Below are 24,974 nucleotides of genomic sequence, written 5' to 3' on the forward strand. Positions count from 1 at the left end.
CGTGTTGTCTCTGATTCTCCGTGCCTGGGACTTTTGTGCCACTCACTACTCTCCGAAGCTGGGAAGAGGGAAGACCTCGCTTTTTTAATCGCCACTGGTTCACCTCTCATCCATCCCTCATCTTTCTCAGTCTCCTGTGACGGGCACCCCAGGCCTACTCGACACTGCCGTCCGTGCAACACTCTACCACGCTCTCCTCAAAAGCAGCTTTGGTTAGGCAATCGCCTGGCTTTCTGCACACTCGCTCCGCAGTATTTCTCTCGCAGGGCAGTTCTGTCGCTAGCGTGAGAAGTACTCCGAGACCTGCGAATCATCTCTTCCCACGTCTCGTATGTTTACAGATGTGACCCTATGGTCTTCTCTGACACCGTCTCAGCTTGCTTTCGAGGTCAACATCATCACCATACCACCCGTTCGACACACCACTCAGCCAGCCCTTTCCCACGCCAATACAGTGTGGCAAAAAGCATATCGGCGACTCCCGCCATTCGACTCGTCTATGAAATCCATCATGTCTGCCATGCACGCTATGCTGCTCGAACGCTCTCTGAGCGGGTGCTGAGTTGGTGAGAGGTCATCTCTCTCGCCATCGAAGAAGCCCCGCGAGGTCTTACCTGGTCTTAATCATACACGGCTTTTCTTCCTGGATACCCTACTCCCCCCCCCCCCCCCTTGCTCCTTTGACCGATTATCCACCCAAAGGATAATTCGCCACTGCATCTCTCCGCATACTTTCCAAAATCATGGCCGCTCCTACTCCTTACTGTCCTCAACGTGTCGCCACGCCCACCATGAAGCATAATGCACCTCAGAAGCAACCGAGTCAACTTAGGCGCAAGGCCAAGCTGCCGGCTTGGGCCTCACGCCGAGAGCAACCCGAACCCGAGACATCATCACTGTGGGATTCAGACACAATCTCCCGAACTCAATCGCTGGCCTCGGTGGCGACCTCGGCCTCTCTTGACAGTTCGTTCTCCAATGATGATCGTCGCTCTAGTATCCCGTCCATGTCGACTTCATCGTCCTCATTCATCATCACTCCTCTTGCGACACCTGCCAGCTCTCGAGCGCCGTCTCTCATCCAGATTGACGAACCTGATGATACACCGACCAAGTCATGGGTGCCAAATTTCGGCAAAATGGCAAAGGCCGTTGTTCATCATGGCATGAGCATCAGCTTTGGAGACAAGAAGTCCCGCAAGAAACCAGAACCTGAAATCGAGCGCCTTGAAGCTGAGGCTAGGCGGCAACAATGGGCTCTAGAACAGCAACAACGGGTCCAAGAATGCGCAAGGTTATGTTCTCAGTGGCCGCAGAGCGGCTACAACCAGATGAAATGGGGACCATATGGTGAATACTGCTTCTACTTACGATTGCTGAATGCGCAGGCTCAAAACAATACTACGAACCTCAATCCTACTGCAACCCTCAACACGTCGCCAGTGTCATGCAGCGTCAAGCAGAGCTTGAACGAAAAATGTGTCAAGAGTCCGCCTTGTTCTTTTCCTGTCGACCCAGTAATTTCAGTTCGCCCCATTCTTCCCCCCGTCTATCGGCCGACCTTTCCGCCGCCATGTCTGAATCCCTCATTCCTAGCAGCTTGTCCGACTCGCTCATCAGCAGCACGGACTCACTCACGTCTAAGACCAGCTTGTCGGATCTCCGCTCTCTCAGTATGGAAGATCGACCAGCCTCTGTTTGTGGCTTCAAGCGTCCCCTAGCTGCCTCTTTCGAAGAAGACAAGCGACGTCGAGTGGATGACATGGTTGTAGAAGAAATTGTAATCAAGTCCGCCTCGACGCCAAATCTCGGTGATACTGTATTCGGTCACGTCGTCAAGACATCCGATTCCCACCCGATTGTTATTTCCCCCTTTCTTCCTCCCGAGCTCATCAACATTATCTCACACAGCGTCACCACATCACCCGCCTCTCCATCCATCCTCGTCTCATCGGTTGACGTTCCCTCCCTGCTGCTGTCGTTCATGCCTTCAGTCCAGCCTAAGGGTCCTGGTATGCTCCTTGGCAATCTTCTGCTAAGCTCCTGCCCGGGCAAACGATTGCGAATGGAAGGTCCAGTCAAGGGTCGAGGGCCTGTATGTCGTGACCTAGAGACCGATCTCCGTCGAATCAAGAACGAAGGCGTCGGCTGTCTAGTCTGGTGTGTAAATATCGCCAGCCTCGCTGACTCTCCAGCTGCCTTGACGACTCGGAGCTTGCCCTTCTTGGCGTCCCCTGGGATACATATGCTTCCGTTGCCTCTTCGATTGGGCTCGACGTCGTTCGGTGAATTTACCTTCCTGTAGCGTGACTAACACAGACAGACTTCCCATGCCTGACGGTTTTACACCCGTGTCTTTGTCTCTCTTTGACGCACAAATCAACCTCATCGCGGAAAAGTACACGCTCCAAGGTATCAACGTCTTGGTCCATTGTCGAGGTGGGACATCATCAAGCTGCCGTCATGCTAACCATGCCAGGCGGTGTTGGACGAGCTGGACTGACAGCTTCCGCATGGGCCATCAAGATGGGCTTCGTGACTCCTCATCCATCTCTGACCCTTGTTGCTGAAGCTGCTTTCTCAAAACTGTCCGATGTGAACCCTCATGCTCCGGGACTTCATCTCCCAGCTGAGCTCGAACATCAAATTTGTATGTCCATGGTCGAGCGAGTCATCGCTATGATTCGATCTCGACGTGGACTCAAGGCTATTGAATCGTTTGAACAGGTCCAATTCCTGGCTGCGTATGTAAAATGGTTGAGGGCGGGTAGATGAAACATCAAATGTATCATACATTATCTTGAGCACCGCGCTGGCAGTACAAGCCCAAGAAATCTGAATAAGGGCTAACTCGCTGTCCATAATTGTATCCTCCCACTGGTATTGCCTCCCAACACATGATCCACTCTGGCTGGATGACTCACGGTAACTGCTGGAACTGCAGTAACCCTGGTGTCCGTCAGCTGCGTCCTAAGTATTGTCACCTACACATCAGTCCATAACGAGGCGATTTTGTCGCCCGTGCATGCCACCACATCCAATGTCCGTTTCATGTTCCCGACCTGATACTTATCAGCATTGGACGCGATAGTTAGACCCACTGTAAAATGAGGCATATACTCGGTATTCAAGCTCCATTGTGCTCTCAAGATCGTCAGCCACCTGCCCGTCTGACAGTTGTGTGGTATGATCTTTGTCGGTTTGAACGACGATACATCATCTGAGTCCACACTCCATACTGCACAATTCAGCCCCAATCCATCCTCTGGTTTGACTCACTCCTCAACTTATCATCATAGCTCGTTGTGAGGATTCTTTTACCCCATGGGTCCCAATACGCTGCACTGCAGCTTTTTCCATGTTGAAAGCTCGCTTTGAGGAGCCCTTTGCCTTTATTACTGTTCATAAAGTGTCCGACTTTTTCATTTGGTATGCTCGACGTTGGTCTCGTCTCGATATGAGTCCCGACATCTGATTCTCCAGCCAATGGATCGCCACGTCCTTTAGCAGTTGGAGGAGGCGTCAAAAGTTCTGTGCTTCGTGGATTGAGGTGTGAAAGCAATCTCGTATCCCATAACCGCAAGTGTTGATCGTTTCCAGCCGTGATGACCAAATGAGGTTTCAATGCTGTCATTCAATTAGAGGGGGCCGACGGATTCATTCATGGACTTACGGTTGACACTGATTCCACCCAACTTGGCTGCTCTTCCTTCTTCTTGTACGACCCACCGTCTCCTCTCAATGTTGCGTTTCTCTCGGAAATCGCAATGACTAATTCCTCCATCTTTGTCTGCTATCCATGCTTCCCGACCATTCGGAACGAGATCGAAATGGGTGATGAGCATGTCTTCGTCAGGAAAGGAGAAGAGTTCGGTGGATTGGAGCGATTCAAAGTCGATCCGTCGGAGCGAACAATCATACGAGGAAGTCACGAGCTGAGGGACCGGGGGGTCAGCCCAATCGGCTGATCTCTGGATGACTCACGCCCGATCCCGCTATGGGATCTACCTTCATCGATGTCACGGCACTACGCGCATGAGCTTGAACATGCCAGATTGGTCCTTCATCATCTGACAGTGCGTCCCATCTGACGAAGCTTTCAGCCAGGCTCCGACCTGGATCCAAACTCACATTCCCACCATACCAAACTTGTCGCCGACAAATGCCAACGTCTTGGTAGGCTCAGGATGCACTACCATTGTATACACACGCTCTGAAGTGACTTTGGCGTTGGCTTTCAATGTCATGCCTTTGAATACGCTCTTTAATCGCGTGACTTCGGCTGGGAGCGTATCCTTGTCATCGTAGGCGTCTGAGGATTCAGGATACTGTCGAGGAGCATGATCCGCACCAACGGATTGGAGGAACGAGGACTGCCTTCAGCGTAGGGCTCGAGAGCTAGTTTTCTCACTAATGAATCTGCAGACTCTGGACTCGTATCCTCTACCATCTTCTCAATGTCCATGAGTTGATCCCTCGTCTTGCGATTGATGATCCTCAACACCTCCCTCTCCTTCTCTTCCTCTTCATTCCGCTTTGCAACTTCCTCCTGGGTCGCTTCGAGTCCTGCCAATCTACCACTCCGACGACGAGGCTCCTCGATTACCGGCTCAGCCTTCCGCTTAGGTCTCGGTTTAGATTTCGATTTCGCCAGATCGGCTTTGGGCTTGCTAAATGGGATCTTTGATGATCCATTCGGGTCCAGCCCTAGGGAATTGAGCAACTCTTGATTCTCCGCGATCGTCTTCTGACGCTCAATCTCGCTAGACAGTCAGGTACGAGCTCATACGTAGGCTCCTCACTAATCATTGTCCTCATCGTCCATTGCCGTCCCGTGTAATGTAATTGAAACTGGACATTTCGCGTCATGCATCTCGATCTCGGGTAGGAAATACAAACGCCCGACGCATTTCCTCCGATGGAAATAAGACCGTCGGCACCTGTGGAGGAGGAGCTAGTTCAGACGTTCGCGACTCTGGCATACCCTTGCGCTGGCGGATCAGTCCTATCATCCCTTTGAGCTCTTCGACCACTTCGCCATTCCGCATGGGGACTGCTTCGGAATACCTCATAGTTCTCTCAACTCTGCCCCGCCCAATATCCGCCTCAAATACCTCGTCAACGCCCGGTGGTGGCAGAACCTCTTCCACAGGTTGACTCGTCTCTCCCTGGTCGACAGAATAGCTTGTCGCATCCGACCATCTCCTCATGAATGCGGGCAGGGGCTCGATACGATCCTCTTGCTCCTGAGACTCCGGCCGCCTTTCTGGTTCCTTGGCTGTTGAGCTCAATCCCGTGGCAGACTCCTTGCCACGCTCCCAATCCCTATTTATCGCCCTCAGCGTTTGCCTGATGGCAGTCCACCGATCTTCAAGATCGTTCTCAGAAACCACTTGAGCTGCGACGTCTTCCACTTGATCCCATAAGACGACGAGATGTGATCGCATGCTTTCCACCTGACCGAGAAGAGTGTCCTCTGGTCTCTGGCGTGGCGCGAAACCCGTTTGAGGCTCTCGCTTTGTCGATTTCAAAACATCTCGTAATTTTGTCACCTCAGATGTGATTGCCGTGCAGAGTTGGTCGACGACCTCGCAAATCTCTGTCCAGTAGCTCGAATGTCGCTCAGCAAATCGCAGACCAAGGAGGCAACAAGCAAGCCGACGACGCTTGAGATGCGTATTGAGACAAGACCCCTTCAGTGCGGATAGGGCAAGTGGACTGTTTGACATCTGTCGGGTGTGCCTCGGGCGGGGGACTGACACACCCGATGATCTGCTCCGGAGCTCTTGCAATTCAGACACTGGTCCGCGAGATTTCTTTGTGGGCGATTCGTCCGTGTAGTAAGGTATGTTCTGAAGACTTCTCCTCTTTGGATTCCCCGAAAGAGGGGTGACTGGTAGAGCTTGTGGTGTTAGGCTGTCCGCTGATTGGATGCGTTCAAGCACTGAAGGGTCCAGACTGATTCGTTTCGATTCGCGTGGGGTCCTGGGTGGGATGTTTGTGAACCTATCCATCGGAGCAGCTGCAAGCGAGAGTTTGCGCATGTGCTTGCCAAGGCGACCCGGGGAGGAATATGACAGGGACATGGAGATTGATTTGAGTGGTGTCTCGTCGGAAAATGATCGACTCTTTGGGATGGGGACACTGTACATTTCCGCCAAGACTTTGAGCTGATCCCCATCTACAAAGCTTTGAAGTTGGGACGTTGCCGCCGCAAGGTGATCGATCATCCTGATGGTCGTCTGGTTGAGGGCTATCCGCAGCTGCTCATGAGAAGTCGGTTCGATTGGCTTGAGCTTCCCGAGAGCGGATTCTATAACCGTGTCGAGATCATGCGAGAGGGTAAGGAAGGTTCGAAGGGAATTGTATGCAGGTTGACGGGTATCATTAGACTAGATATCAGCTACAAACCTCACGTCGACTCACTTCTCTGACCAAAAGTACCCAACTTGCGGCAATGCCCAGAAGACTTGCCCCTGCCAGCGGACTAATCCAAGCGAGGGCAAGAAGCAGTACTGCTCCAGCCAAGACCATATCCCATCTCTCCCCTTTCATCTTATACAAGACATCCCTCCGCTCCGGTTCAACTTCTTCCAACGTCGAGGTCGGTGCACCCAGACCCGGAACATAGTCCTTCTCCAGTACTCCACTCGTACATATCAGATACTTGAACCGTTCAGCAAACGCATCCTCGTCCGGAACATCGTATTGGCCCGGAAGAGTTTGTCTTGAGGGTCCAGCAACAGCATCAATCACACCTGTCCATCCCTTCGGTAGTATTGGCGCATCAGATGGATCATTAGATGACCTTGAGCTGACGAGAGTCTGCACGTGAGCCACCGATCCTCGACGTCATGACCTACCACATCGCCTTCGTCTGAGTCCACCTGAGTTGCTTGGACCTCATCACCCTCATCTGCTCGTCAGGTTTCTTATCATTCATGTCGCTAACCTTTGAAGTAGTCCCCGAGCGGTGACCCAGCCTGGGCCACCATGCTGCTCATCGCGGTCAAGTAAGTATAGGTCTACAACGAACAATGTCGAATTCGCCGCTGAGGTGGTCATAGCTCGTGAGATGATGACGTAACATGTAGTGAGTGGAACCGGGGTTTCAGCCTCTATCCTCCTATATTTTGTTTTCAACATTTCAGCATCGCAAGCACGATGGACTCGGTGATACTACCGCCGCCCGCTCCTCCTAGCGACCTGATCGCATCTGCTCTGCATATCCCACTGGCGAACGTTTCCGAGACTCACAGGGGAAAAAAGTTGCGGCTCATCGGACAGTAAGTTGCATTTCCAGGCAATACCACTGACAACAGAATTCTCGCATTCGATGCTCGGTCTTCGCTTCTGTTGCTCACAGCTGGCGAGGTGCGGCCACTTCCGACCATCCTTGTGAATATTTCTGTTCCTCTGCTTGGTCTATCTCCCGCGCTCAATACCCAGAAATGCGAGGCACGCGGGCCTGTCAATCGGGAGCCATTGTCTTTAGACCGAGGCGAATGGGTCTGTGTAGTTGGATGGTTGGATGGAGATGATTCGAGACTGGCCAGAAAGGTGAGTTTGACATTGCCTCATCCCTGACAATCAGGTCAAAGCTCCACCGTCGTATTCCTCGCCCCTGCCGATCATCCTCGAAGCTATATTCATTTCGCCGGCAAGGCCCCGATGAGAATCTGTCTACATCTCCCCAACCTTTTTCACCACCACACCCTGCGATCCCATCTTCGGGGGCAGCACAAGGATCCTTGTATTCCTTCGCCAGAACGCGACGACAATGGCGGCCAATTTCCGCGGATTGTCCTGCGAATGAGCTCCTACCTGCAGGCGTCATTGCTTACCTCGTGAAGGTAGTGCCCGACATCCGCCATGACTTCGAGCTGAAATTTCCCCTGCCTAATACGTCAAGTCGGATTCGGATTCTTCACTTACATTTGTCCAACCATCAATTCTTTGTCCAGCCGTTCTTGTCCCGCCAGGACGAGTAACCTTGCACATTTGGACATCAAAAAGCGGCTACTCAAGCCAGTGTACCACTCTGCAGAATCAGTGACGATCGCTCTCGTGATGTCTCCTCACCAGACCAATATGGAGCACTTGCCCCCAAGTCTGTTCGCCACACTTGACGGCTCTGGGGTCCTGGATTCGTCACATTTGGCGCCGGGACCAATAAGGCCGGCACGGACAATCGTGCAGATTCCGTATCGCGTATAGTAGCGGAAGCGACGCTAGAGTCAGGTTTGATTACAATGCATAACTCACTGCCAATATATGCCATCTTCAACTGAGCGGAATGAAGTCGGTCGCTTGGCCAATATCGACTTCATCAGGGGTAGTGATTCGATTGCGGTGCCTGATGGTCAGCAACGTCTTCATGAGAGCTCACCTTCTACTACGTCGAGGACAACCACTCCAGATACCGTGTACCCCTTCTGCAGCAGGAGAGGTGCTGCAGAGATAACGGGTGCAGCTCCCATAGAGTGCCCGAGGAGCTTTCTTCAGCAGTTGCTATCCAGAGCGACTCACCACAAACGCGGGCTTTGTCTCTTTGAACATGTGGTCGATGATACCCATAAAGTCCGAGACTAGTGTTGAAAGGGACCAATCAGTGTCATTGCCACCTCTCGTCTTGCCTAAGTCGTTAGCTCGAATGCTTGCCAAGGGCACTTTACCATGTCCCCGACAATCGAAAGCCACCAGTCCCAGCTCCCTCTTACTCTCCTCCCGGACGTACTTTGCAAGCGCTGCGAAGCTGAGTCCTCCAGACCCGGCACCATGATGACAGACAAGGTATGTCTTGTCCTTGGTCGTCGGCTCTGAAACGTAGACTCTGAACGTCGTATCGCTTCCTGGTGGCTCCACCTCGAGCGCTTGGTCGAAATACCCTGCAGCTGATAATGGCGAGAGATCCCTGTTCTTTGATGAACCTGGTAGACTATTCGTCAGCAACATGGTGTATACCCGGCGACATACGATCCCAGTTCATCTAATTCCTCCTTTTGTTCCTCATCTTCAGACCAAGGAGCTTTCGTAGCCTCTTGAGGGAGCCTGTTCAGTACGGACTGTCGAAACACGTCAGACATGGTCTCGATGTAGGCTTGGAATCACGCTGCTCAACCCGAAGCATCATTGACCGACATTTAAGCAATGGCGGGGCTCCAAGTGCTTCGCATCCTGAAATTTTGATTCCGCCGAGAGGTTTGTTGGACTGAAATCCTCATTCAAATGTCTGAGGATCATCCCATACCATCAACATGTCCAAGGCAAAGGCAGCGGCGGCATCTATAGTGGTGAGTCTTTGAGAAGATATGAGTCCTGCTAATGTTCAGCGCCTCACGGTTCCGGCTTCCAAAGCTACTCCATCACCACCTGTTGGTCCTGCGCTCGGTTCAAAAGGTGTGAAAGCCATAGATTTCTGTAAAGAATTGTGAGGGCTATTCTCTTTCCAACTTGTGCTAATAGCAGTAATGCTCGGACGGCTCACCTGATAAACGATACGCCTGTACCATGTCTCATCACTGTTCAGCCCGATCGTACTTTTTCCTTCGAAATCAGATCACCGCCCGTCTCATATCTGATCAAACAGGCGGCGGGGATCGAAAAAGGTTCGGGCAAAGCTGGAGGTTCCGAGACGATTGGAAAGATCTCACTCAAACACCTATATGAGATAGCAAAGATCAAAGCGACAGATCCGGGACTGTCAGGACTCAAGTTGGAATCCGTGGCGAGGAGTGTACTGGGAAGCTGTAGGTCTATGGGCGTCAAAGTCGAGCCGTGAGAGCATTGTGTCTTATCTGTATAATACAAGCATATTGCATGGAGTCTATCATCTCTCGCTGACTTTGTACGATGACGGAAATCTCCCGTACTGATTTCGTCCCTTGACTGAATGAAGCATCCCAGCTATACAGACTCAGCATGAAATCCGTCCGATAGTCGACCCACCACTCAAGGAAGAGGAGTAACAAGACTTGCAGCGCAAAGCGTCATACATGCTCCTTGGGCTGCCGAGCAAGCCACAGCGGCAGGTGCTGGCGGGGTGTCTTCAGCGATGAATCTCAGCTAAACTCACGTGCACCAGCCAAGCACGATACGTATCCAGCATTGCATGCAGAGTAGCAGAGTCCAAGGAGGATGGGACCAGCGACCACGCAGGGGATGACGCGAGAAGCAAGGGTGAGAATGACGGTGAACTTCATGCTGATCGTAAATAAATGGAGTGGTCCTGTGGTGCAGTGATGTAAGGTTCACCAGCGGCAGAGATGTCTAGGGGGCTGAAATGAGGGAGGAGTTGACGAGAGCGACAGAATGAGATGACGGAAGAGAAGAGGGGATGTAGGAGCCACAACTTATATCAAGAATTGGATGCCTGACCCATCCTTTGGTGCCTGTTCGATAACGCGATATACGGCATGCCGCATGATGTACGTTGCATGCTACATTCACGCGACTCATACGCGCAACGTGTGCCTGACCCTCGCACGAAGGGACCCCGGCTTACAACTCGCTAGCTTCGGCTGCAATCTCCTTCATGATGCCCTGATAATGCTGCGCCAAGCCCGACAACGAGGTACTTTGAGCTACACCATCTCGTCAGCAAGATACGATGAGCGGACATACCAAACGTTGTGAGAACCTGTTTGAGCAGGTCTCGTCTTTGTAACCCAATAACTGTTGATACCCAAGCATCTCGTCCAGGATGACTAGGCGGGGTCAGTACTCCCGGGCACCCTACAGACATACCTGTACAATGGCCCTAACAGATCCTTGATCAGTTCCTCTGCACGCGCTCTGAACCCTTCTCGTCCCAAGATTCCAGCAACTCTGATCAACCAGAACTTGTACTCCTCTTTACTTTGTAGTAGCTCTGCCGCTCTGACTTTGCTCTCCAAATGACCCAACTCGAGCGCCACGTCCCACCATTCGGGTTTCTCCCCCTCCGATATCTGGTTTCCTTTCCAAAGTCTCGACACTTCACCTTCGATATCGGCGAGCGGACCCGAAGGACCCGGACGTGAGCGACGATCAGCCAAGGGAGATGACTCTAACCACCATGAAGAGGTGAGGGGTGTCCAAGCGTCGCGCATGGTGTCGTAGGCGTATGCGCAGGGGTGAGAGGTGGTGATGATGGGCACACCGTGAGGTCGAACGGAGATCGAGGAGATGTTATGATCGCCTAGCAGATGGGACATGGAAACGGGAGGGAAAAGCGACTTTCCAGATTTTACGTCGCTTTTGCCCGTAAGCGATGGGTCTCTGCCAACACTCACAGAATGTGACAAGTGCAGCTAGCAGTTATGACAAACAGCTTATCACGATTCCCAGTCATCTCGGCGATCGACGAGTCCAGTTTTATGCTGGACAGACTGGAACATCAGCTGGAGGCCCGTTGAGCGACTCACTGTCTCCCAGCCGGTGAATACACCATCACCATCCCATCTTCACAGCCGACGGCACAGAACGATTCCGAGAGGACCATGGCGATGACCGGCCCCGGCATAAAGTCTAGCCATTGATTCTGTCCGTCTTGACTGAGTGCGACTCTCGTCTTGCCTTTGGCGTCCTCTGAGTTCTCCGCTTCGAGGTACAGACTCTCATCGTATGTCGACTTGACGCGGAGCAAAGTCTGCACTCGAGGCACTGGCAATGTCCGACCTCGACTGCCATCCCCGCTGACCACCACCCGCGGCGCTCGAATTTCCTTGACGTCGACGTCGGATCGCGAAGAACCCATTGTGCGACCTTTATATTGCCGATGATCATCGTTCGATAGACTCGCTTTCCGTTTTTGACCCAGATTCGACGGACCTGCTGAGTTGTCGCCAAAGGCAGCGTGTGCATCTTCAAACATTCTCGCCGTATGATCTTGACCTGAACCGAGAGGCTGAAGTTGACCAGATGAAAATGCATCGTGTGAATCGGCTGGAGGTCCAAAGCCACCCAATTCGACGCGACGTTTTTGAGAAGTGAGAGATTGAGCCTTAGATTTGCCCTTCCGCGGTTGAATGACGTTGACATGGCTGCCAGAAGGTTGAGGTCCGAATCCGTTGACGGGAGTCTGAGACTGTATAGGTCTAGGGACACTCTTCCGCACTGGCTTGTAGCCATACTCGTTGAGCACCAGTTCAGTCTTCTCGATCTCGGCCAACTCTGGCAATTCCGCATCGTCAAAGCTGATAGCGCAGATTGTGCCATCTGCAGAGCAGCCATACAGCTGATGTCCATCGGTCGCCCTGAGCGTAAGTTTGGGTCATCGGGACTATCTCACCAGCAGAGATCCAACAATGGTCGGTTGAAAACATCTGCCAAAACGACCACTGGCTTGTGCAATGTATTTCGCCAGATGGAGATACTGAAATCGTCTGCACCGAGAGCCAGCATACAAGAGGCGGTTGCTCGTCCGGGGTCATCTCCCTCACGAAAGAATAATCGGGGATTGAAAGCCTGCTAGTCAGTGAATGATCATTTCGAGTCCACTCACCGCCACTTGAATGGTATTTCCGTGTCCCACAAACGAGATATCTGCATTCCATCCTTCTCGCTCAATGACTGCAGCGACGAATACAGGACCGTTCATAGCGTTGGAGGCAGCGATGAACGCGCCGTCCGGTGACCAGCTGCAGATGTGAGTGGACATATGGAGAGTTTCTAACCGACCTCAGACGCCTGAAGAACGTGGATTTTGGAGAGTTCTTGAATGGCGCAGAGACACTGTGCACGAGATTCCAATTCGCAGTATCCCAAATCTTGACCGTCTTATCGTCAGACTTCGCGTTGTCAGCTGTAAACTGGGCCCTAGATGCGCAGATCTCACCTGAGTGGCGAGAAAGTTTCCGACTGGATCCCAGCAGACGCCCTTGACGAAATCTCCATGCAAATCGATTTTGCGTAATCGATCTAAAGGTCAGCTCCTTCTTTGTGATCGGAGAGCTCACCGAATGACTGGCCATCCCAGATCCACACCAATTTATCTAGACCCACAGAAGCCATCATAGAGTCGTCCCGAGACCAAGCAAGATCAATAATATCTATGACGTGAGTCTTTTATATAGACATTGTCCAGCTCACCTGCAGTATGTCCGACAAGTCTCGTCAATGCCTTCCAGTTCTCCACGTTGACTTCGTCTGAGCCGAACACTCGGCCTCCGCCGTCCCTGCGGAATTGTCAGACACAATCAGCTTTAGAGGGGCTCACGGGTCAATACCCCAGATGACAATGACCGTGTCGTCGGATCCACTCGCTAAGAATCGGCCATGGTGAGCCCATCGGACCGCCAGGACGGATCCTGTGGCACATCAATGTATGCAATGGCGCTTTGCGATGTTGGTAGCCTACCCGTATGCGAAGACATCGTACATAGCAGTTTGTGATTCGCTTCATTCTCGTCGGTCTCTTTGTCCAGAATCGGTAACGTCGACCATATCTTGACCTTTTTGTCTAGGCAAGTATGAGCTGAGAGGTGCGAGGACGAATTCAAGCTCACCCAAGCCTCCAGTAGCTAAGCGGGTACCATCTGGATGCACTGATATACTGAAGATGGGCGAGCGCCGGTCCTTGTCGTCTGTTCACCACATCAGATTCCGCGTGCGAGTCCCTTGCTTACCGGTATGCTTGACCCAGTTGGGTCTGGTAAGTCTCATCGCGCCGAGGGCAGAGCGCGTCTGCGTTCAATTAGCTGTCGAGCCAGGTGTACGCCAAAGAGATAGAGAGAGAATTACCTTCTGCCTCGATCTTTCTGCAGAGACTTATGCTCGAATCTTTATTGAACGTCGAATGCTAACGACCCGACCCAGCTTCAATGACATTATTGACCTGAGGCCTCCTCGCCGGAATCTCGAGCGGTCACAAAAAGTCAGTCGAGAATATTTGCTTCCGCTCCCGCGTCCTAGACGTGATTGTAAACATTGGACTCGAGGTCTATCCTTCTCCTTCTTACTTTGCACAAGATTCCACAAGATGCCACCTCGAAAGTCTGCGACCAAAGCATCTCGACAATCCAGGGTCTCTGAGGTACCTCAGAAAGCGGGAGAAAGTAGTCGAACCACTCTACCTGTCATTCCTGGTCCTAGTATACCGGAAAGCATCACGCCAGATTACCAGCCATCAGAAAGGGAGAGAATCAAGTTGGATGAAGAGGATCGAGAGGCTTTTTTGCATGATGTGAGCTCTACGCGTTACTTTTCAGTCCTTTTGCTGATCTATACCTGCCTAGCTGGTGTGCTTTCATCCCAGAGAAGTCTGCGATCAATTCACTGAACGGGTGTTGGAAGTCCCTGTGCTCATCACCAACACCCTACAACACTGGGCAGAACAAAAATACAGGCAACGAGACGGTGACCCTAACAAACTTGAACGAGAGATGAACATGGTACGTGTGCTCAGGTTGAGATTTTCATGTTCGTGATTGACTTTGGGTACAGGGCCTTGTGGCGATTGAAACGCTTCTCGAAAGTCACGTTGATAAAGCCATGGATAAATTCACAGCGTGGGCATTGAGAAACACGTTTGATATCCCGCCAAACGTCGAGGTCGTCTTGGTGAGCCGCTATCATTCTTAGACCGGCCCTCGTTCTGATTCGCTCTAGCCATGGCAAGAAGGACTCGATTTCGATCGAGCAGCACATGTCGTCCAGACGAATGGGTTGGATTCATTGACCGAGTCGTTGGAAGGCTCACGGACAAAGCTTGAGCAGGTGGGGCCTTTCGTGTTTCGAGAGGAGATAATTTAACTGATCCTGGTGGATTGCAAGGCCCGCCTACTTGCTCAACGACTGATTCTCGCTGAACAAGCTCTGGATCGTAAAACAGAAATCCTCAAACAGAGACAAGCAGAAGTAGGCTTCGTGAAGCAAGTCTTGGCATCGTCAGGATGTGAGATTCTCTATTTTGTCTTCCGACCGTTGAGACGATCCCGCTGACGTTTTTCCCTTTCCCGTACAGTGTCACCTTTACCCGAGAAGACTGAGCAGATTGTCAAATTCCTCTCCTCCTTACACGACACCCTCCAGCCATTGACGGACGAGCCGCTTCAGAGTAAGGCTCAACCCACTGGATCTAATACGAAAGCTTGGGAAATGGGAAGACAGGCATACCTCCAATGGGCGGTCAATCGAGTCACATCCGATGATAAGGCGAGTCTATCAAAGTCGACGACCAACCTCGGTGCATCGACTATGAGCGTGCGGGATGGGGGTGGTGGTGGGTCGGTCGACTCCGTATCAGAGATGATGCAGCGGTCGGATCAGGAAGGTCTGGAGAAGCTCACAAGAGCGATGGACCAGTGATCATAGGTTCTTGTATAACGATTCGTCGAGGTATTAATGCATTCTTGGGATGACGAAAACACAAGAAACAAAGTTCATTATTCTACCGTGTATCAGGCTATCTACCTGCCGCTCATTCTGAGATCCCACTCGTCAGCACATGAGGGACGATGTCGAGCGCTTCCATCGTCACTCACCTCCGTGGATCATTCGCTTTCCCGCCTCAACCTTCTCCTTATCGTGGTCCAACTTTCCCGAAATGACCTTGATCTCTCCCTTGAGCTTGCTCATGAACCCAACTTTCTTCTTACTGGATCCACCGCTAGACGTTCGTCTCTTTCCATCGTGTCCAGCAGTTGTGTGACTTTGGTTCGAGGTCGTAGTGGGTGTCTGTGTCTGGGCACGATCAGAATCAGGAGCGACGGTTCCCGCGGGGCCAAGTCCACCAGCGGCACTCGCGGTGCTGGTGGCATTCTTGCTCTCGGTCGAGGTCATCGTGCTTGGCTTGTGATCGTGGTCCGCTTCGCCGCTCAAGTCTGCCTTGGGATACGACCCAGGTTCTCTAGTCGTCTCGGGTGCTCGGGTCGAAGGATGCCCGACTCCATCTTCATGACGGCCGGGAGCAGAGTCTTTGAGTGCAAGACTGCCAACTAGTGCCGTCGCACCTGCGACTCCAGCGCCTTCAGCCGCACCCGTTGCCAAGGAATTGTCATTAGGTCCTGAAACGTTGGCATCGTTGGCTAGAGGTGAGGAAGTGGTCGAATGACGGACACCTTCGTGACCTCTGCTGATTGCAGTGACGCTGGCCATCGAGGTTGATCGCTCTCCTCTGGGCGCAACATCAAGCGCGCCAACACGCTGAGCTGTGGCAGGTTCAATCGATGTGGCACTGTCCGTGGAGACACCTGCGACCGAGTCGAGGTCCGTCGCTCCGTGTGCAGCTCCGGAACCTAGCGTCGTAGCTGGCAGAGGTGGTGCGAGGGCTGCATCGGCGCCGACGGCTGATCCAGCAGCCACCGCTGTGACCGCAGCGATCGGGACGGCCTTGTCTGACGAAATGTCAGATATCGGTTACGGTCAGATACTTGAGCCGGACTCACCAGCGGCGCTCTCAGTCTTACTGCCTCCAGCCACTTCTCCTGGCAAAAATCGTTGCTCCTTCTCCGTTGCGACTGACAGTCAGCGCTTCCCTTGACCTCTCACTCACCCTTCTCGTCCGGTAGAACGGCAACACCCGCCTCTGTTGGCTTGCCAGGGAGGTCTCCGACGCCTCCAGAATGGGCAGCAGCTTGCGCGGTGAGCTTATCGGCGGGTGGCACATGAGTGAAGACTAGATCATTAGCGAACGCTGAAGACGCCTTATGGACCCACCTGATGGGCCCTTTGACAAGTTCCCAGCTCCTGGACCAGTGACGTCTGTCCAAAGCTCTTTGACACTTGCAATGACTCCGGTGCTTCCTGCACCCGACTTGTCACTTTTGGGTGAAGATCTGAAGTCCTCGTTGAATGATTCCTTGAAATCTTGGAAGATCCTGCCACCTTGTTGTCTGGCCGATTCGAGGATCCCTGACGTGTGAACATCAGCGAGGGATCAAGTCATACTGCCAGAAAGAGACATACCCTGCGCACTCAACCTTTTCTCTCGCTCCGCTTCTGACATTTTACCTTTGGGGTCGTTGACTCCCGCCAGTCGTTCTTTGAGGCCCTGAGGTAACATATCGACGACCTTTTCAAGACCATGGTTGACATCGTCAAGGACGGAGTGGTGTCCTGTGCCATTGGCGCCCGCAGGATCGATGGGCGCTCCGATTCTCGTACCTGAAAGATCGTCAGTGACGGCTGGATCTCAAGCCTCGCTAGACTCACCTGGGAGTGCTGGCGCAGGAGCAAGGGCAGGGACTGGTACAGTGCCTGTCAATTGTCTTGCGGCTTGTTCTCTCCCACTGAGGTCTTCGAGGTGAGTGCCCGATCCACTGGCGGTTCCACTCATGGAGCTCGCGGCGATTGACGCTCCAGAAGCTTCCGCAGCTCGTTTAGCCTCCAACTGAGCTCTGGTCAATCCAGCTTGGTGAGGTTTACCCGTTGCTGGGTCTATGCTCTCCCCAGGTCTAGGTACCAGAGGGTTCGTAGCGAGACCTCCACCTGGCTGAAGAGATGGGTTGAAACCTGTCAAGAAGCCTGTGGTAGAGTGACCAGCAGGTAAGACAGGGGGATGACCATCTGCGGATCCTCCAGAGGATAAGAATGAACCGATGCCTGCTGAGATGGATGAAAAGCGAGCTTCTGCTTCAGCAAGAAGAGAGCTTCCTGGACTGGTTGACTGATTCGTAGAGGAAGAGGTCGTTGTACTTGTCGATGGCTTGGTAGAAGATACGCCAGTTACATGGGTACCGTCCCCACTTTTGGCCTCCACAAAGCCCGAAGTCTGAGCTGTCGCTCCTGCTGGACCGTGTGGGGTAGCCGTAGCCTGAGATAATGAGCCTGGAGCCATTCTTGGATCAGCAGGCATAGAGGATAGGATTGCGCCGACAGTGTTCATGTTGTAAGATGTAAAATGAACGAGGTGAGGTGAGATGAAAGATGTAGTGATGCTGCTGTAAATTCGAGTTGGCACCTAATATACCTTGGAGCCAGCTTGGTATGCATAATATTCGCCGCGACTGTGTTCTCTTTTCTTTTGACGTCACAGGGACCAGTGTTCAGCGTGACAATTAATCATCATCATGCTCCACTATCACCGTGAGTGAATGAACATGGGCAGCTGCATAGAACGACCACCACCTCACACAAGGAGCATCTACACATATGTATACAACGCACAAGCATCCCCTAAACGCTCGCTCAAAAGTCATCCCTGGCCAGAGACCCTGTACTGGGGAACGAAAAAGAAGCAAATATATTGCCATAAGCTTGATCTTTTGTGGAATCATAGGGTTGTCCAAAGATTCCCGGCAACTCGGACGGTCGAGGCGGAGGGTATCGTTGAAAGTTCTGAGAATCGCCTGAGTGATCATCATCAGCAATTGGCCATGTCATGTCCATCAGAATGCAGGCTCACCCATGCTGGCGACTCGAGGGACGATTGGCGCACCAATCTCCTTCCTCTCCAAAGTACCCCAGTCTACGCCTGCAAACCAAGCATGTTTCATGACATCTCTGCCACCTCCTCTGAGATTGCCTAGACGTTTACTTCTATCGGCAGTCAACAGCCCTCTTATGAGATCCTTGGCGTAGGGATCAATATGACTCGGGAAAGCCACTTCGTTGCGGAGAATCTTTTCATAGATGCCCAATGGATGATCGTCAAAGAATGGAGGGTAACCGGCGAGCATCTCAAAAGCCAAGATACCGAGAGCCCACCAGTCGACAGCTTTCCCATGTCCGTGAGAAAGGACGATTTCCGGTGCGAGGTATTCGGGTGTTCCGCACAGAGTGTACGTGCGATCCTCAACGATTTTGGCGAATCCAAAATCGGTGATGCGAAGGTATCCGACTCTGTCGAGGAGCAGATTCTCTGGTTTGAGATCACGATAGATGATATCGTGCGAGTGAAGGTATTCGATGGCAAGGACAATGGAAGCGAGGTAGAATCGCGTGACGTCGGCGGAGAACCGTCCCGCGCGTCGGAGGTGTGAGAAAAGTTCACCTCCTGGGACGTAGGATAGAAGCATGTAGACGTTGATCTCATCCTGATAGGTCGTGTGCAGTTCGACGATGAATGGATGCCGTATAGCTTCGAGAATGCGTCGTTCCGAAGTTATATGTTCGACTTGCTTCAGGCGGACAATCTCGGATTTCTTCAACACCTTCATGGCAAAGTGAGGGAGTTGACCGTCCGCATGAGAGGTAGACGAAGGCGATGGCGTGTGAGGATCAAGCGTTTGGTAGAGATGAGGGAAGATGGGATGATACGACGTGGGGCGATAAGTTGGACGTTGTCTGACCAATAGCACACGGCCGAATGTTCCTGTTCCTAGCGTTTCCACAATCTCCCAATCTTCCAGCCTTGACGAATGGGGAGATGGAGGTCTTCCAAAAGACCTGGACGCGTGTCTAGACGTTGCAGTGGGAGACTGCGAGCGTGAAGATGCGGCGGACATGTAAGACGGCGGACCATCTGGGATCGTGCTGACACCATAAACGGGTGTTTCAAACAGTGGAGGGGGAGTAGAGACGTTGGATGCGGCGGGAGATAATGGCAAATCGCTAGATTGTCGGGGTGTAAAGTAAGATTTTTGAGCTAGGCCAGTGTCAATTCAGCCAACCCGAGAGAGGGGATGGAAAGGGAGGGAAGGAAGGGGAGGAGATCGCGCGCCAAAATGCTCACCTGAAGGCACATACGTCCCAGCTTGGGGTTGTCCCATGGTGTACCCCGTCGCTACGCCTCCTTGAGATCCTGTAGCGGCCTTTGCAGCGTACATTTTCTTCTCATGAGGCAGTAGCATAGACATGGGGTCGAATTTGAACTTTTTAGGTTGTGATGATGAGGAGGATGAAGAAGCAGTCGATGATGGCGGTCCGAGAGTAGCCGAAGGAGGGGCGGTCGAGCCCTCTTGATGCGACGACATGATAGAGGGGAAAGTTATGTGGCAACAGATGGCAGAAAAAGGAGGTTGAGGAGATGGGGAGGGAAGATCAAATGATCAAGTATGCTCCTAGGTATCTGACCTTTCTTGTCGAATGAAGTGAAGCGGGAGGAGAAAAGAGGTCCACACAGAGAGAGAGAGAGAGAGGAAGAGAGGCGCGGAGCCGAACCGAATAATGGAAGAAATGGGCGTGGGCGTAGAAGGAATGTTGAATGAGACAGCCAGATGGGGAGTTGAAAGGCACGGAGAGGTCCAAAGGCAGAGAACAACTGACACTGAAGGACTGAAGATCCAAAGTCGCGTGAGTTTGTCTGCTATTTCACGAGGCCAGACTAGTGGCTCATGGGTGCCAAGGGTGAGATAAAAAGTTGTGAGGCCCGACTGTCGTCGTCGTTCAAGTAGACGCTGTGATGTGCCTCGTGACCGTACTGATCTTCTTCTAACCCTAGATTCCGATCTCGATGGCCAAAACCGCTCAAGACTTTCACCACCTACCTCACCGACCTAGGTGTGGCTGGCTGGCTGGCTGGCTGGGTCGGATGATTTGCGAGCCTGCTGCAGGAGGGGGGAGGGAAACGAAGAACAAAAGTGAAAGGTGAAGAACAAAGAAGAAGATACCCAACCCGGCGTGAGCTATTAAAAGACGGAGATCTTCCGTTTCTTTTTCCTAGTAGGATCATATGCACATCATCGCTAGTGTCTCTCTCTCTCTCTCTGTGTGTCGCCCTTCTTTCTCCTCGTTCACTCTGCATCCTACACGCAGCCCCTGCATGGCATGTCGGATGTCCCTTTCTCGTGCCCTTCTGCCTGAACAACCTCCTCGCCACCCTTACTGAACTCGGGACTGCCGCGTCCTATTTTCTTACCATTCTCAGCCAATTTCAGTGAATTCTGCTGCTGCTTTTTTGCCTGTTTTTCCATAATACGCCACTCACACATCTTCCTCTCGCTCTCTCCAGCGCCCTTCTCGCACTCTTGTTCCTGATCACGACACCTACGCTCACGCCCTGCATATGCCGCTGCCTATAACTCCAGACTGACCTCACAGCCCACGCATCCTGCCCGTGCCTGAGTAATCTGACCTAGCCCTACCAGCTGGCCAGTTGCTCTTTTTTTTTCTTGATAGCTGGACGGGAGAACTTCACTCCGGGAGTACAATCGTGCGGAGGGTGCCGCTGCAGATCAGTCACATTGTATATCGCGTTCCGAGTACATTAGACAGACCTTCACAAGTGGTCTCATATTGGGCAGGAGCTCACTACATGTACATGCATCCAGTTTTCGTTCCTGACCGCTCCCAGTGCGTGCCACCCACACTTGATCACGTGGCACCTTTAAACAGTCCTACCCTTTGTGAATTAATTGCTCCCGCTCAGTCCGCGTCCCTTCCCGGGTCTAGCCGAGTTGCCGCTCAGATCAGAGTCAAGTTATCGCTCTCACGTCTCACCTCCATTCCCTCCAACACGTCTTTGCATTCATCATAGACATTCGTTCACCACTATAGTTAAGGGGCATCTCAGGCCACCATAGAGACGCCCTCACGTCTTACGGCGTGATTGGCGGGACTCTGCTATCGATCCCGCCGCTAAGACCATCTTATCTCTACGACCGCCGCAACCATGCCAGAGCACAAAGGTAGGTCTGTCTCGTGAATGATGGGGTATACGAGTGTCAAGAGGGAGGTTCGCTACTACTCATATGCCTCCATTGATTGTCGCACGATATGCTCTTGGGCACCACTGCATCTTCACCTCACGCTTTCACCTGTTGCCACCCTGTGCCACTCTTGACGACCCCCATTCAGGTACATTGACTGACATCCCTTCACAGACTGGTTCATCTCACTCACTCCCGAGGCAGCATCCGGTATCAATAACGCTCTTATCCGAAGGATCACTCTCGACTGTCTTACGCAACTGCATGACCGCCGAACTGATATTCTGTTTGCAAAGGACGCCGATGCCAAGAAAGAAAGATCTATTGACTATGGATTGATCCTTGGTCGCAAGGCTAGCGCTTTGGAGATTCGAGAGGATTCAGGCGTAAGTGGACACTGCTGAGCTTAGTCTGAAGGCATTGTAGGACTTCAACATCTCTTCGATCTCGCGCGCTCATGCTCGTCTCAACGTCACCCACAAGGGTCACGTTTACCTCACCGACTTGGGCTCGCGACATGGAACCACCATTTTGCACGCCGATCGCGCCTCAGATGCCAATTATAAGCTTTTGAACGGCCGCAAAATGTCAATACTCCCTTTCGCCCCTGTCCAGCTACTTGACGGCGATGTCATCACTCTTGGTCGATCCATCACAACCGCCACTGGCATTCTGGAGCCACTTCGATTGACAATCCATTTCCGATGTCCTCAATTCGGAGAGCCTCGCGCCCCCAACGGTCGGAAATCAATGGGGGTGGTCGAAAAGGCTTGGGCTTTGAGACATTTCGCGGAGACTACTAATACCATCATTGGCGTCTCGAGCAAAGTTCGTCGATACATCGCACAGACTGAAGGCACACGACAGGAGCCAGTATGCCTGTCAGACTCGGGTATAGAGATGAAAGCAGAAGTCAAGGCCGAAGACGCCATTTCGGTGGCGGACTCGGAAGACGATCCTGCATTCTGGGGAGAAGCTATGCGCGCAACTCAGCATGTCGAACTGGTCTCTGTCGATGGAGTGTCTGCAGGCGAATCTTCAGATCAAGAGCGATCTCATGCAGGATATGGTGTTCCTCCTTCCATCCTCTATCAGAGCGAGTTGGACGAAGACCTTCCTCGTTCTCGTGCGAGCGAAGATGCTGAAGACAAAGTCATCCGTGTCACTTTGATCCAATCAGAACCGGTGGTAGAAGCTCCGATTATCGAGCTCCCTGTCGAGGTAGTGCCTATCGTTTTGGAGCGACCTCAAGAAGACCAGGATATCAGCGCATACGATGCCGCTTCTCCCATGGCTGACGCCGGGGACGATCCTGAGTCCGATGCCGCACGTGTCAATGCCAGCTCACCTCAAGCCGTTGAAGTCGATCAATATGATTCTGCTGACGGTCGTTCACTTTCGCACGGATCGAGTGCCGGAGACGATTATATCAGTGACGATGATGAACTGCACAGTGAAGCAGATGAGGAGATGGAAGACGAATACGAAGATGAAATCCCTTCGGAAGTCTCCTGGCTAGACAGCCCTATCAGTGACAGTTTGCTCTATGGATCCGATGTCACATCCGCTGAATCTCGCATCTCTGATGGATCAGTGTCCGATCAATCCCATGCCGACTCGCTTGGGCCTTTGCAACCCGCATCAAACGTTTCCGATCCCTCTGGTCTCGAAGCGCCCATCCGATCCGCTGCCCGACAACCCTGTGCGGCTGTGGGTCTCGGCGATCTTCTTCTTGAGACTGCGGACCATCATGGATCCAATTATGTCTCGCAGTTCGAACAAGCACAAGCAGCCTCGGTCGAAAATGGTGGACCTGACGTCGATCCAGAACACATAGTCGACGATCACGCGTCTGAAGCGGACAAGTATGGAGACAATTTCGAAGGGGTAGGGGGCAGGTGCTCTGAAGATCACGCCGGTGATATCATGGACAGTGTTCAGAACCTTTACGAAAGCTTATTTGGCATGGCTTCAGACGATCACGCTCCCCAAGGACGTACCTCGAGAAGGAATTCCGTAAGCAGCAGCCACCGCCGGAACATAATCAGAAACCGCGTACTGTCCGACTTGCCATGTGACACAGACATGACTTATGCCGCCCATCGTCCACAGGGATCTGTCCGAAATGACAACACTCTTACCGGCGTCACTGGGGCAGCATCAGTCGATGTCGATACACACCCGCCCAGGGAAGGTCTCAACCTTTTAATCATGCTCCTCATTGAGCAGAAGCATCGTGATGAAGCGGAACGAGTGCTCGGATACCATAAGCCAAATGGGATTCAACCTGATTTATTTGATGGTCTCCTCGCCGCCAACCCATCCGACCGCCCGATACTCATCAGCGACCTGGTCACAATGGTCAGGAAGCTCGTTCGAGGGGCTGCTGAGCCCGGTCCCAATCAAGAAGCGTATATCAATCAAATGAAAGCTGCATGGAGACGATGGGACATGAGCCGGAACTCCTACCCTGAAATTGCAGACACTGTGGAACGCTTCGGGGATAGCAAACCTGATGAAAGCAAATCTATCAAATTGCTCTTGCGGCGGTGAGTGACTGTTAATGAGTAATTCTCATCCCGTATTGACGCAAGGTTCTAGATACAGGAGCGTTTCGGCGCCCCAACGACATATCCGACGTGACTCGTTTGACGAATCTTCCGACGGCCCCATCACGCCTGAAAATCGGAAAAGATCTCTAGAGTCGGACGAAGAACAGGTCCATATCGTCCAAGGATCGTCCTTCGCAAGCCCCAGCATCACGCCTCCTCCAGCCAAAGTCGCCAAGCTGACCCTTGGCTCTACGCCTAATCCCGCTCCTGCTCCTGGTCCACAGAGTACACTCGGCGCAACGCTCAAAGGGATGATGCTTGGCGTTGCGTTGGGCTCTGTCGGAACCATCGTGGCTCTCATGCAGATTGCTGATCAGTAGGAACCTTTGCGAGCCCCATCACGACATTGTACGATTATTTTTCTGTACCACCTTTTCGAAAATGACGACCGAGCGATCAGTTGTCATCCTATTCGGCTTCTTACCCTTGTACTCCTCTTCCCGTTGTGCTATCTCCCTTGAGACCATACTCCATCGTATCTTTGTACCATTCCTCACTCTTTGAGCGTTGTGTTCCTAAAGTCAAATTTCCGTTTTGCATGTATCTACACAAAATGAAGAGACTCGGCCGCGATTCCGTTCGAGGCACCCGCTAGACAGTCGGACGGCTCAGTAATGACATTACAGATGACGGAGTGGCCTCTTCTTCTGACATATCATGCAATGCTCAGATTAGGTGCTGGAACATTTCTGATCCAGAGCGGCTTTGAATCTGCAACAAATCCCGAGCCACCGACGCGAATGATTTCGCACAGACCTCCGACCTTTTACCCCTGACGTTTCAGATTTGCGTCCAGTCAACCTCGTTCCACGACCTTGACTTCTAACAATGTGTTTAACACTGTACCTCACTC

At 52.3% G+C, this 24,974-nt stretch overlaps 11 protein-coding genes across 11 annotated transcripts; 4 read left to right on the forward strand and 7 right to left on the reverse strand.

Annotated features, from left to right (window-relative positions):
* Nucleotides 1-664: 664 nt before the first annotated feature.
* Nucleotides 665-2,784, forward strand: BD324DRAFT_611927 (hypothetical protein). Its single transcript, XM_022014329.1, has 5 exons — nucleotides 665-1,350; nucleotides 1,389-2,160; nucleotides 2,196-2,285; nucleotides 2,324-2,439; nucleotides 2,480-2,784. The coding sequence occupies exons 1-5, from the start codon at nucleotides 744-746 to the stop codon at nucleotides 2,773-2,775; spliced, it is 1,881 nt and encodes a 626-aa protein (XP_021874424.1). The 5' UTR covers nucleotides 665-743; the 3' UTR covers nucleotides 2,776-2,784.
* Nucleotides 2,785-4,850, reverse strand: BD324DRAFT_611934 (WD40-repeat-containing domain protein). The gene is made up of 9 exons (XM_022014330.1): nucleotides 4,803-4,850; nucleotides 4,412-4,763; nucleotides 4,132-4,373; nucleotides 3,985-4,087; nucleotides 3,674-3,935; nucleotides 3,280-3,627; nucleotides 3,102-3,238; nucleotides 2,989-3,062; nucleotides 2,785-2,949 (listed from the first exon to the last, which is right to left on the reverse strand). The coding sequence occupies exons 1-9, from the start codon at nucleotides 4,823-4,825 to the stop codon at nucleotides 2,847-2,849; spliced, it is 1,644 nt and encodes a 547-aa protein (XP_021874425.1). The 5' UTR covers nucleotides 4,826-4,850; the 3' UTR covers nucleotides 2,785-2,846.
* Nucleotides 4,851-7,046, reverse strand: BD324DRAFT_611935 (hypothetical protein). The gene is made up of 4 exons (XM_022014331.1): nucleotides 6,953-7,046; nucleotides 6,864-6,916; nucleotides 6,427-6,825; nucleotides 4,851-6,392 (listed from the first exon to the last, which is right to left on the reverse strand). Exons 1-4 carry the CDS (start codon nucleotides 7,002-7,004, stop codon nucleotides 4,866-4,868), a joined length of 2,031 nt encoding a protein of 676 aa, XP_021874426.1. The 5' UTR covers nucleotides 7,005-7,046; the 3' UTR covers nucleotides 4,851-4,865.
* A 637-nt stretch (nucleotides 7,047-7,683) lies between these two features.
* On the reverse strand, nucleotides 7,684-9,131 carry BD324DRAFT_654483 (hypothetical protein; the record flags this gene model as incomplete). Its single annotated transcript, XM_022018795.1, has 8 exons — nucleotides 8,977-9,131; nucleotides 8,530-8,938; nucleotides 8,390-8,495; nucleotides 8,266-8,356; nucleotides 8,083-8,231; nucleotides 7,936-8,041; nucleotides 7,845-7,899; nucleotides 7,684-7,824 (listed from the first exon to the last, which is right to left on the reverse strand). Exons 1-8 carry the CDS (start codon nucleotides 9,084-9,086, stop codon nucleotides 7,684-7,686), a joined length of 1,167 nt encoding a protein of 388 aa, XP_021874427.1. The 5' UTR covers nucleotides 9,087-9,131.
* A 108-nt stretch (nucleotides 9,132-9,239) lies between these two features.
* On the forward strand, nucleotides 9,240-9,882 carry BD324DRAFT_585829 (ribosomal protein L11). The gene is made up of 3 exons (XM_022013738.1): nucleotides 9,240-9,293; nucleotides 9,333-9,430; nucleotides 9,469-9,882. The coding sequence occupies exons 1-3, from the start codon at nucleotides 9,258-9,260 to the stop codon at nucleotides 9,779-9,781; spliced, it is 447 nt and encodes a 148-aa protein (XP_021874428.1). The 5' UTR covers nucleotides 9,240-9,257; the 3' UTR covers nucleotides 9,782-9,882.
* A 618-nt stretch (nucleotides 9,883-10,500) lies between these two features.
* Nucleotides 10,501-13,644, reverse strand: BD324DRAFT_647664 (putative transcription corepressor; the record flags this gene model as incomplete). Its single annotated transcript, XM_022017697.1, has 15 exons — nucleotides 10,501-10,583; nucleotides 10,624-10,706; nucleotides 10,747-11,235; nucleotides 11,274-11,360; nucleotides 11,406-12,236; nucleotides 12,272-12,447; nucleotides 12,485-12,620; nucleotides 12,661-12,770; nucleotides 12,818-12,900; nucleotides 12,939-13,031; nucleotides 13,072-13,157; nucleotides 13,199-13,289; nucleotides 13,340-13,441; nucleotides 13,488-13,565; nucleotides 13,608-13,644. 15 exons carry the CDS (start codon nucleotides 13,642-13,644, stop codon nucleotides 10,501-10,503), a joined length of 2,565 nt encoding a protein of 854 aa, XP_021874429.1.
* A 287-nt stretch (nucleotides 13,645-13,931) lies between these two features.
* Nucleotides 13,932-15,338, forward strand: BD324DRAFT_611948 (hypothetical protein). The gene is made up of 6 exons (XM_022014332.1): nucleotides 13,932-14,164; nucleotides 14,217-14,372; nucleotides 14,425-14,541; nucleotides 14,590-14,697; nucleotides 14,755-14,875; nucleotides 14,945-15,338. Exons 1-6 carry the CDS (start codon nucleotides 13,961-13,963, stop codon nucleotides 15,286-15,288), a joined length of 1,050 nt encoding a protein of 349 aa, XP_021874430.1. The 5' UTR covers nucleotides 13,932-13,960; the 3' UTR covers nucleotides 15,289-15,338.
* A 15-nt stretch (nucleotides 15,339-15,353) lies between these two features.
* On the reverse strand, nucleotides 15,354-16,342 carry BD324DRAFT_18808 (hypothetical protein). Its single transcript, XM_022012130.1, has one exon. It carries the CDS (start codon nucleotides 16,075-16,077, stop codon nucleotides 15,457-15,459), a length of 621 nt encoding a protein of 206 aa, XP_021874431.1. The 5' UTR covers nucleotides 16,078-16,342; the 3' UTR covers nucleotides 15,354-15,456.
* BD324DRAFT_18801 (hypothetical protein) lies at nucleotides 16,338-17,908 on the reverse strand. Its single transcript, XM_022012129.1, has 3 exons — nucleotides 17,134-17,908; nucleotides 16,888-17,085; nucleotides 16,338-16,833 (listed from the first exon to the last, which is right to left on the reverse strand). The coding sequence occupies exons 1-3, from the start codon at nucleotides 17,804-17,806 to the stop codon at nucleotides 16,598-16,600; spliced, it is 1,107 nt and encodes a 368-aa protein (XP_021874432.1). The 5' UTR covers nucleotides 17,807-17,908; the 3' UTR covers nucleotides 16,338-16,597.
* A 200-nt stretch (nucleotides 17,909-18,108) lies between these two features.
* BD324DRAFT_575389 (kinase-like domain-containing protein) lies at nucleotides 18,109-19,367 on the reverse strand (the record flags this gene model as incomplete). The annotated part of the gene is made up of 2 exons (XM_022013124.1): nucleotides 18,109-18,269; nucleotides 18,326-19,367. The coding sequence occupies 2 exons, from the start codon at nucleotides 19,365-19,367 to the stop codon at nucleotides 18,109-18,111; spliced, it is 1,203 nt and encodes a 400-aa protein (XP_021874433.1).
* Nucleotides 19,368-21,279: 1,912 nt separating this feature from the next.
* On the forward strand, nucleotides 21,280-24,754 carry BD324DRAFT_611957 (hypothetical protein). Its single transcript, XM_022014333.1, has 4 exons — nucleotides 21,280-21,488; nucleotides 21,684-21,895; nucleotides 21,936-24,058; nucleotides 24,111-24,754. The coding sequence occupies exons 1-4, from the start codon at nucleotides 21,473-21,475 to the stop codon at nucleotides 24,439-24,441; spliced, it is 2,682 nt and encodes an 893-aa protein (XP_021874434.1). The 5' UTR covers nucleotides 21,280-21,472; the 3' UTR covers nucleotides 24,442-24,754.
* Nucleotides 24,755-24,974: the final 220 nt, after the last annotated feature.

The sequence above is a fragment of the Kockovaella imperatae genome (assembly GCF_002102565.1).
Source record: "Kockovaella imperatae strain NRRL Y-17943 chromosome Unknown BD324scaffold_1, whole genome shotgun sequence".
NCBI lineage: Eukaryota > Fungi > Basidiomycota > Tremellomycetes > Tremellales > Cuniculitremaceae > Kockovaella > Kockovaella imperatae.